General features: G+C 36.9%; 1 protein-coding gene across 1 annotated transcript in view; it reads right to left on the reverse strand.

Annotated features, from left to right (window-relative positions):
* Positions 1-1522: 1522 nt before the first annotated feature.
* The window catches only part of slc7a5 (solute carrier family 7 member 5), a 21922-nt gene continuing 11655 nt past the window's right edge, over positions 1523-11789 (reverse strand). The window contains exons 3-10 of the mRNA XM_058076200.1: positions 9876-9981; positions 9680-9724; positions 9479-9602; positions 8943-9046; positions 8746-8842; positions 7408-7557; positions 5523-5700; positions 1523-4123 (exon numbers count right to left, since the gene is read on the reverse strand). Of these exons, the coding sequence (XP_057932183.1) occupies positions 4077-4123; positions 5523-5700; positions 7408-7557; positions 8746-8842; positions 8943-9046; positions 9479-9602; positions 9680-9724; positions 9876-9981 (851 nt within the window). The 3' untranslated portion in view covers positions 1523-4076. The remainder of the gene's footprint in view (positions 4124-5522; positions 5701-7407; positions 7558-8745; positions 8843-8942; positions 9047-9478; positions 9603-9679; positions 9725-9875; positions 9982-11789) is intronic.

The following is an 11789-nucleotide window of genomic DNA, read 5'->3' on the forward strand; positions in this document are numbered from 1 at the left end:
TTTCCATGTGGAAGTGGTTGCACTTCATAGTGAAAAGAAGTTCTCCTCCCTTTCCATGTGGAAGTGGTTGCATATCATAGTTAAAAGAACTTCTCCTCCCTTTCCATGTGGAAGTGGTTGCACATCATAGTGAAAAGAAGTTCTCCTCCCTTTACATGTGGAAGTGGTTGCACATCACGGTGAAAAAAAGTTCTCCTCCCTTTCTATGTGGAAGTGGTTGCATGCACATCACGGTGAAAATAAGTTCTCCTCCCTTTCCATGTGGAAGTGGTTGCACATCATAGTGAAAAGATGTTCTCCTCCCTTTCCATGTGGAAGTGGTTGCACTTCATAGTGAAAAGAAGTTCTCCTCCCTTTCCACGTGGAAGTGGTTGCACATCACGGTGAAAAGAAGTTCTCCTCCCTTTCCTTGTGGAAGTGGTTGTATATCATAGTGAAGTTTTCCTCCCTTTCCATGTGGAAGTGGTTGCACATCATAGTGAAAAGATGTTCTCCTCCCTTTCCATGTGGAAGTGGTTGCACATCACTGTGAAAAGAAGTTCTCCTCCCTTTCCATGTGGAAGTGGTTGCATATCACGGGGAAAATAAGTTCTCCTCCCTTTCCATGTGGAAGTGGTTGCATATCACAGTGAAAAAAGGTTCTCCTCCCTTTCCATGTGGAAGTGGTTGCACATCACGGTGAAAAGAAGTTCTCCCTTTCCATGTGGAAGTGGTTGCATATCATAGTGAAAAGAAGTTCTCCTCCCTTTCCATGTGGAAGTGGTTGCACCTCATAGTGAAAAGAAGTTCTCCTCCCTTTCCATGCGGAAGTGGTTGCATATCACGGTGAAAAGAAGTTCTCCCTTTCCATGTGGAAGTGGTTGCATATCATAGTGAAAAGAAGTTCTCCTCCCTTTCCATGTGGAAGTGGTTGCATATCATCGTGAAAAGAAGTTCTCCTCCCTTTCCGTGTGGAAGTGGTTGCACATCATAGTGAAAATAAGTTCTCCTCCCTTTCCATGTGGAAGTGGTTGCATATCATAGTGAAAAGTTCTCCCTTTCCATGTGGAAGTGGTTGCATATCATAGTGAAAAGAAGTTCCCCTCCCTTTCCATGTGGAAGTGGTTGCACATCATAGTCAAAAGAAGTTCTGCTCCCTTTCCATGTGGAAGTGGTAAGTTTTTGACTTCTTACTTTGTGATCCTTCTCCACTTCATTTGAAATCCTTAAGTTTATAATAAAGTGAGGGCTAACAAGTTAGCTCGCTAGCATACTATGCTTGAAGCCGTGGCCGTCTTATGTCGCCGAGTGATTCTGTAGCCTGTGCATGAGTATTGGAGTGTAAACAAAGAATAATAGAAGTAGAACGGTGACTATAGGGGTGTTATTTCATGTCTACGGGGCTCTAATAATGATAAAAATATATACAGTAGTAGTGTATATAGTAGTATATAGTATATACTACTATTTGTGATGAAGTAAATGTCCAAAATAGAGCAGAAAGAGGAGACCCAGATGAACCAAAAACACAACAGAACACGAGTGAAGAAAAAAAAACCCTCAGCATTTATTTTAAAAGCACTTTTTCCATAAAATGCACTGTAAACAAATTAGAAAGACTAATATTACAACCAATAAGGTTTTCTAAAAAAATAAATAAATAAAACTATCTACAGTCCTAATCAGGTTAGTTTCAGGTTAGCCATCAGCTTCCGGCAATGGCTGCAGGTTTCATACTTTAAAAAAAAAAATAACACAGTGAAAAAAACTTTCTTGCATCTACCGACACAGTCGCTATAGCAACAATGCTAGCAATACATAACCACCACACTTTGGCAGCATGTGGAAAAACGACACTGCAAAGTTATTATGGGATGTGGGGGATAGTGGACTGACTAGAAGTTACACACATTTCTTTACTGTGCATAGAAATAAAATAAAGACAAAAAAAACACATTTACAACAAAAAGACGCTTATGCATGTCTCTTTAAACCCCTTTGACCTTTCACCTCCGACTTATCTCTAGGAAATATCACACCCGTGTGTGAAAATGAATTACCTAACAGAAAATATAATACAAAGTAGAGATACTGTGTGGTACGGATTTGTATACATTATGCATACACTAGCGAGTACACCAGGGGTGTCCAAACTACGGCCCGGTGGATATTTGTGTCCTGCAGCTTATATTTTTAATTGGCTCTCTGCACAATCTAGTAAATATAATAAATATTGGGTGGAAAAAAGAGCAAAAAAGTGTACTGTAACTTTTTTTAAGCGTTTTTACAAAATTAAACTTATAAAAATGGACCTTGCAGACGTTTCCATGCGTGGCACTCGCTGGAAAATGTTTGGACACCCCTGATCTAGATCTTTCTCAACATCCACATAAGTGCTTAAATGAGTGTCGATGGCACGAAAACACACGGAAAAGTCACAATTCGCTCCTTTCATCAGAAATCAGATTCGGTTCACATACAGGGTGGTTGAAAATTAATTCCCGATTTTAAAATTATTTATTCATTCATTCATTCATTCATTTTCTACTGCATTCATTTTCTTCCTCACGAGGGTCGCAGGGGTGCTGGAGCCTATCCCAGCTGTCTTCGGGCGAGAGACTGGTCGCCAGCCACTCACAGGGCACATATAGACAAACAACCATTCACACTCACATTCATACGTACCTATGGACAATTTGGAGTCGCCAATTAACCTAGCATGTTTTTGGAATGTGGGAGGAAAACCCTCCCATGCACGGGGAGAACATGCAAACTCCACACAGAGATGGCCGAGGGTGGAATTGAACCCTGGTCTCCTAGCTGTGAGGTCTGCGTGCTAACCACTCGACCGCCGTGCAGCCCGCATCTAAAAATACCACACTAAAAATAACTGTCTTTCAAATTTGTGCTTCTATTAACAGACCACTTAGCAATAGACTGTGTAGTCAACTGATTATCAACTCATATTGGTACATGTTTGTATACTCATTAGGTATAAGATGACACCATGAGTCAAACTGTTATATTGAGTAATGACCTTCTGCAATTTTCATTTTTTCCAAATAAAATCTCATTGAAATATTCTTAGGCGGCACAGCGGTTGAGTGGTTAGCGTGCAGACCTCACAGCTAAGAGACCCGAGTTCAATTCCACCTTTATTCATATGTTGTAAAATTATTTTCCATTTCTTGTTTTCTTTTCAGATTGATTATTTTGTTTGAAATGTAAAAAAAAAACTCACAAAAACAGCTGGATGTCTCATCCTTCGAATATTATATGATACAGGATGAACGATGTTGGATTTTTTGCCGATATTGTCCAACTCTAAATTTCCGATATCAGCTGATTCTGTTTTTTTTTTTTTTTTTTGCTGATATCAGGCTGACAATTATCAGTACCGATAATAATCGGACATCCCTAACTCCAACATATGAATAAATAAGTATATTAGAAAAGGGAGCTACTTTCCAATCACCCTGAGTAGGAACAACCATAACAAACCAACACCTTCCTTCAGCCACTACCAACAGCAGCATTGGAGGGGTGACACAAAAATATTTATAAGTCGAAAACCCATCCAAAACGGCACTTGAGGAATCTAAAAATTTGAGGGAAGAAAAAAGTGCTTACATACACTTTTTCGACGTAAGGAACACTTGATGAGGTTACACAGGAAGCCGGGTGGAGCCAAAATAAATACGTCATAACCTCCAAACTCATAATAACCTACACACATGAAGTATACAATGTAGTGCAGTACTTCAAACACCTGAATGATGCTGTTTATCAGTTACTGCATAGCGGATGCTTCTGTATGTGATGCGAGTTAAATGGGTTAATCCAATAAGAATTCATTGCTTGTGTGAAATGGATTAATCACTGGTGCTGTTAAGTTTTATATCACTTAATATGAATTCATCATTATTATAATATTGTAGTGAATTCCCAATCCATGACGTATTCTTGTGTAATGTTTGTGTATGACGGCGAGATGCGAGTGAGCGAAAAGGTTCATCGGGGTGAAGACATTTATCAGCTGTGATGTCAGAGCACGGAGGTCACTGCTGCTGGAGCAACGCTGTTTTCAGAACTCACTCCTAAGGCACCACCTGCAATATCTTCTGGCAAAAGGCCGTGGTTGAGACTGCAAAACACAAACAAAAGTGACAATTTTATTATAAATATACAACATAAGGTGGATAGAAATATTTCAATATTGGACAAAGTAAAATTTGTTCTCAATCAGAAATCACTCCACACTCTTTATTGCTCTCTGGTTCTACCATATCTTACTTATTGTGTGGAAATATGGGCTAATAACTATAAAAGCAATCTTCACTCGCTAAATGTACTGCAAAAAAGGTCAGTCAGGATAATTCATAATGCCGCCTACAGAGAACATACTAACTCCTTATTTCTAAAATCACAAATACTTCAACTTGCTGATATCGTTCATCTACTTTGGAATATACTTTGGTACGTGACAAAAATAAACAAAATTTTTTTTTAATTATTTAAACTATAAAGGAAACTTTATTTACTTAAACTATAAAGGAAAGCAGGAAGTGAACAAATGTAACAGCTACTGATTGTAAAAAAATAAAAATAGTAAAAATAAAAATAGTAGAAATAAAAATAGTAGAAATAAAAATAAAAATAAAAATAAAAATAAAAATACTGCCTACAGAGAACATACTAACTCCTTATTTCTAAAATCACAAATACTTAAACGTGCTGATATAGTTCATCTACTTTGGTACATACTTTGGTACATGACAAAAATATATATATATTTTTAATTACTTAAACTATAAAGGAAACTTTATTTACTTAAACTATAAAGGAAAGCAGGAAGTGAACAAATGTTACTGATTGTAAAAAAAATAAAAATAAAAATTCGTTATTTCTAAAATCACAAATACTTAAACTTGCTGATATAGTTACGTATATAGGTATGTGACAAAAATAAAATAAAATTGAAAAAAATTTTAATTACTTAAATTATAAAGGAAACTTTATTTACTTAAACTAAAGGATAGCAGGAAGTGAATAAATGTAACAGTTACTGATTGTAAAAAAATTAATAAATAAAAATAAATTTGTGCATTAAATATGCTAAAAAAAAAAACAATCCAATGTACTGTCAATCAACATATGCTAAAATATCTAAACAAAACATTGACATCTTAGCTCAAACAAGCGTAATAAATAAATAAAAATTTAAAAAAATAATAAAAATAAAAAAATATAAATATAAAAAATATATATATAAAAAAATTAAACTAAAAAACAAAACAAAAAAAACCTTAAACTATATTAGGAAAGCAGGAAGTGAACAAATGTAACAGTTACTGATTGTAAAAGTACCAGATGGAGGGGTAGGATTTAATAAGCTTTGCTTCTTCCTACTCCTTTTGGACATGTGGAACTGTGAACTGATTATGTGATGCATTCAATTGTAATCTGATGCATGTTCAAATGAAATAAAACCATTATATTATATATAAATTACATTTGTATTTCTAATTAGGATGGTAACTCACATATTCCATTCAGCAGCCATTTGGGTTTGTTCTTCCACCACACACCAACGAAGTAGACGGGCAGTCCGGTGGCGATGATGCCAAACCCGATTGCGCACTCCACCGGTGTCTTCCAGAAGGATACGATGATGAGGAAGAGGCAAGCCAAGACGAACGACACGGGAAGAAGGATATTAACCTGCAAGTGAGGACACAAATATCTTGATAGGAATGTATAACCGAAGCTCAACTGCTACATTTCAATGTGAAATATTTCAAGGAAGCCGTGCCGTCACCCCCCCCCCCCCCCCCCCCCCCCGGAGGAGGAGAGGGGAAGTCACATTTCACATTGTGTTAATTGCAACTGAACTAGTGGGGTCCCTGATAGGTCGTCATTAGCGGTTAAACCAGGCAAAATGAATGCAACCGTGTTTGAACAGCAGGAATGTGACAGGCAAAGAAATGAGAAGCGACGAAAAAGGAGCCGTTAAAGTCCAACTAAACATACATTTGTTGTATCTATTAGACAAAAAGACGCTAAAAATGGACTCGTTCGCATATTTTAATGTTGCACGGGACGGCTCACATGCAAAGCGAGTACAACGACGGCACAATGGTCTGCTGTGTTTGGAGAGTCCTGCAGCAAGTGGACCGTGGTCACTACCACCAGCTGACAAGCATCCAACTCCTCTTCTGTGCTTTAATCTCACATCAGCGGTCAGGCATTCATCTCCGCACTAATGAACGAGTCTTTGTTGGGCGTCGTGAGAACAACAAAGAACCGTGTATGAATGCCAAAGTTAACAGGAAGTAAGAATTAAGTGTCTCCGACAGTCAAAACTCAACAGTTATTATTTGCTGGTGTAACAGCAGAAAGGACACACGCCAGCAAATACAAATAGACGGTGTAGACATTGAAAAGGTGAAGGATCACAATAAATTAAAATATGAGCTGGAAATCTTATATTATAAATATACAACATAAGGTGGCAAGAAATATTTCAATATTGAACAAAGCAGAAATCACTCCACACTCTTTATTGCTCTCTGGTTCTACCATATCTTACTTATTGTGTTGGAAATATGGGCTAATAACTATAAAAGCAATCTTCACTCGTTAAATGTACTGCAAAAAAAAGGTCAGTAAGGATAATTCATAATGCCGCCTACAGAGAACATACTAACTCCTTATTTCTAAAATCACAAATACTTCAACTTGCTGATATAGTTCATCTTCAAACAGCTAAAATAATGCTAAAATAATGCTAAAAATAACCAATTAGCTAAAAATGTCATCCAATACTTCTCTACAAGAGAGGAGAAATATGATCTCAGGGAAGAAGTCCATTTGAAACACTTAAAAAAATTAAATTAAAATTAAAAAAAAATATATATATATATTTTTAAAATAAAAAATAAAAAATAAAAAATAAAAAATAAAAAATAAAAAATAAAAAATAAAAAATAAAAAATAAAAAATAAAAAATAAAAAATAAAAAATAAAAAATAAAAAATAACCAATTAGCTAAAAATGTCATCCAATACTTCTCTACAAGAGAGGAGAAATATGATCTCAGATAAGAACTAAATACGTGACAAAAATAAATAAATAAAAAAAATTTAAAAAATTGTTTTTACTATATTATGGAAAGCAGGAAGTGAACAAATGTAACAGTTACTGATTGTAAAAGTACCAGATGGAGGGGTAGGATTTAATAAGCTTTGCTTCTTCCTACTCCTTTTGGACATGTGGAACTGTGAACTGATTATGTGATGCATTCAATTGTAATCTGATGCAAGTTCAAATGAAATAAAACCATTACCATTACCATATTCTGTGCTATACGTGTGTGTGTGAACGAAGGTCAACTAGGTTGAGCTGATCTAGAACCTGTTTTGTGATCACCTTTATTGGTCGTTCTAGTTCAGGTCTTTTATAACGGAGCCACATCATCCCGACGATTGCCATGGCGATGCAGAGCCAGTTGAAGAAGCTGAAAAAGTTGATGACGGAGAAGATGTCGTTGGAGAAGGCGTAGAGCAACGTCATCAGACACTAGCAAAAAGAAGAGACAAAAAAAAATAAAAAATGTTAAATGCTGCTGGTACTGATCTGTTTTTGTCTTTTAAAAAAAAACACACACTTTTGAACATGTGTACATTTATATATACATAGGTATTTTTATTTGTATTGATTTTGGTTAGTTTGTTGTGCTTTGGATGTTTTTCATGTTCGAAATAAAAAAAATAAAAAAAAACACACACACACAAAAAATGTAATATAAACAAAGAACTCATCCTAGGGTTAAAATAAGTACATAAAGTCTGAGTTTTTTTTTAAAATAATCGTTCAGTTTAGATAACTTTTTATGACAACATTGCAAACATACCACAAAAAGACATTCCATTCATTGCCTGAGTGGAGATCTGCTATATAAACACAAGATCAGTAGATACAAGAGTTCCTTGTCTACAGTAACCTAGCATTAAATGAATTACAAGCATTATAAAATACACGCAAATACACTCTCTGCAATAAGGAGCTCCATAGCGACAGGATGATACATCGCAAGTGTGTGAAGGAGATATATCTCGGGTCTATCTTTCCTTGGAGGTGTCCATAACAAAAACTGCTCCAAAAATCATGTGCATTAACCGTGCAATAACTGTGCAATAACCGTGCAATAAACTTGTGGCTTGACATGTACATGTACACAGCTCTAAAATAAGGGTATGAAAAATAATTCCATAACAAAAACTGCTCCAAAAATCATGTACATTAACCGTGCAATAACTGTGCAATAACCGTACAATAAACCTGTGGCTTGACATGTACACAGCTCTAAACTAAGGGTATGGAAAATAATTCCATAACAAAAACTGCTCCAAAAATCATGTGCATTAACCGTGCAATAACTGTGCAATAACCGTGCAATAAACTTGTGGCTTGACATGTACACAGCTCTAAACTAAGGGTGTGGAAAATAATCGATATTAATCGATACATCGATGCGCATGCGCATACATCATCGCGGTGTGTTTGTGGGTATCAGTAAAATCCGATGCAAGCGCCGTTTTATTAATGTTCAACTTCACTCCATATGCTGTTCCCCAGGTGCAATGAATGCACCATCATTATTTGGTGTTTTGTATTGAATACGAACGGAAGCCATGAGGCACTCTATATTTAATGACACAGGCGTTTGATTGACACCATGCACGGCGGTGATTAGACGACACTCACAGTGAATAGAAGAGAAGGGAGCGGGGTCAGCAGGGTCGGATGGATCATTGACAGCAGACAGGGCAGGTGACCTTCCCGGGAGCCCACGAAGAATAATCTAACAGCGAGAAGAAGAAAGATTTGCATTCGTACACATATTCATGTATTTAATGTATTAGCAAGAAAATGTCTATTTGTGGATTTCTATTTGGGATTACCTGGATGATGTAAAGAGAGAACCATTCACAGAACCAAAGCAGGACAGACCCACAAACACTGGGATGATCCACGCCATCGGACCCAGGTGGGTATTGCCAAACTCCTACAAGACATGGAATCCAACAATATTTCATTCATTTTCTAACACTTATCCTCATGAGGGTCTCGGGGAGTGCTGGAGCCTATCCCAGCTGTCTTCAGTCCAGAGGCGGGGTACACCCTGGACTGGTCGCCAGCCAATCACAGGGCACATTTAGACAAACAACCATTCACACTCACATTCATACCTATGGACAATTTGGAGTCGCCAATTAACCTAGCATGTTTTTGGAATGTGGGAGGAACCCGGAGTACCCGGAGAAAATCCATGCATGCACGGGGAGAACATGCAAACTCCACACAGAGATGGCCGAGGGTGGAATTGAACCCTGGTCTCCTAGCTGTGAGGTCTGCGCGCTAACCACTCGCCCACCGTGCCGCCGATTTGAGGTCATGTCAACGATAATAATATTTGCCAACTGCTACAAGCACTTACCACAGCCACCGCGTCCGAGTTGATCATCTGTTCTGGGGAGAGGGTGGTGAAGTATGCCAGGTTGGTGAAGACGTACACTGCTGTCACGATCGGCAGAGAGATGATGATGGCTCTCGGCAAGTTTCTGAGAAAGAAAAGAAAATTAATCGATTTTGATAAACTAAAATTAAATGGCAGTGTGATATTGGGTGAATGACTTACTTGTAAGGTTCAATCATCTCCTCTGTCACAAAATTCAAATAGTTCCTGGATTGAGGAGAGAGAGAAAATATAAAAATATAAGCATAAATACAGTTACAAATAACTGGCAGCTGGAAATGGGCTTGTGTTATAATATTTGTAGTTAAATTATGTATTTTCAGGACAGTGAAGTGGATCACAATTTCATCCCACTTACCAGCCACCATAAGCAAACAGGCCACTGTAGAGGGCCAGGCCAATGTTTCCAAATTCATATTTGGATTCCTGGAAGGAATTTTCTGGGAGAAGCGCATCAACGTCACCTGGTGATGATGAGCACATGAGAAATATGGGACATTAAATACACAAGTAGTCGACATTTGTCAATAATCATAGAAATATTTGGTGAAGGGGGGGTCACAAAAAGTGCATTTTATAAGAGCTCGGCATTCAACTTTCAAAATTTGTTCTCAATCAGAAATCACTCCACACTCTTTATTGCTCTCTGGTTCTACCATATCTTACTTATTGTGTGGAAATATGGGCTAATAACTATAAAAGCAATCTTAAATGTACTGCAAAAAAGGTCAGTAAGGATAATTCATAATGCCGCCTACAGAGAACATACTAACTCCTTATTTCTAAAATCACAAATACTTCAACTTGCTGATATAGTTCATCTACTTTGGAATATACTTTGGTACGTGACAAAAATAAAATTAAAATATATATTTTTTAATTACTTAAACTATAAAGGAAACTTTATTTACTTAAACTATAATGGAAAGCAGGAAGTGAACAAATGTAACAGTTACTGATTGTATAAAAAAAAATAAAAATAAAAATAAAAATAAAAATAAAAATAAAAATAAAAATAAAAATAAAAATAAAAATAAAAATAAAAATAAAAATAAAAATAAAAATAAAAATAAAAATGCTGCCTACAGAGAACATACTAACTCCTTATTTCTAAAATCACAAACACTTCAACTTGCTAAAATAATGCATAAGGCTAAAAATAACCAATTACCCAAAAATGTCATCCAATACTTCTGTACAAGAGAGGAGAAATATGATCTCAGGGAAGAACTACATTTGAAACACTTATATGCTAGGACTACGTTAAAAAGCCATAGCATTTCAGTATGTGGAATCAAACTATGGAATGGATTGAGTAAGACCCTCAAACAATGCACAACGATGAGCCAATTCAAGAAACAATACAAGCAGTTGATGTTTGCTAAATACAAGGATGAAGAGTCTTGAACCAGTCATGATGTGCTATATATATATCACTATATTGACACTTACTATGGTACCCATTATGTTATTGGATGCTCATATCACCTTGTACTTCGGTACAAGGTACATTATTAAAAAAAAACAAAAACAAAAAAAACATTCAACTGTATTATGGAAAGCAGGAAGTGAACAAATGTAACAGTTACTGATTGTAAAAGTACCAGATGGAGGGGTAGGATTTAATAAGCTTTGCTTCTTCCTACTCCTTTTGGACATGTGGAACTGTGAACTGATTATGTGATGCATTCAATTGTAATGTGATGCATGTTCAAATGAAATGAAACCATTACCATTGAAATCCATGCTCCAGGAACCAGGAAGTGAAAAGGCATGAAGGAGGTTACACATTCTTAAAGCAAAATTGTGGCCATTTCTTTTTACATAAATTAAAAACACAGAGGTATGGATGCTAACTGATGTTTACACTGTGCAGGAATCAAACAAGAGTGGTCCTGCAAAAGGAATCGCAAACTACCTTTCAGAGGGAATGTTAGCAATGTTTTGTGTGGTTTCAGCACCTCCTGTTAAGACCTCCAGGTTTCTACTGGTCTCAGGGCATCCCAGCCACATTCCTAGCAGAGCCGATCCCCCGCAACATGCACACACATTCTCAGACACGGCGGCGGTTACTAACTCAACAGCCCCTGGCGGTGTTGCTATTCGAGGGGTTTTAGCCCAAAACCTAAAGAACACACACCATGGGAATCGCTTGATGATCAAACGACCATGTTACGACCACCTCTCCACCCCCCAGGAGTGTGTCTCACCTTCCCTGTAAACTAACGCTAACTCGATTACCGCAAGAGTAACAGACGGTGAGTAGTACTCA

Source organism: Doryrhamphus excisus, chromosome 6, assembly GCF_030265055.1.
Source record: "Doryrhamphus excisus isolate RoL2022-K1 chromosome 6, RoL_Dexc_1.0, whole genome shotgun sequence".
Lineage (NCBI taxonomy): Eukaryota > Metazoa > Chordata > Actinopteri > Syngnathiformes > Syngnathidae > Doryrhamphus > Doryrhamphus excisus.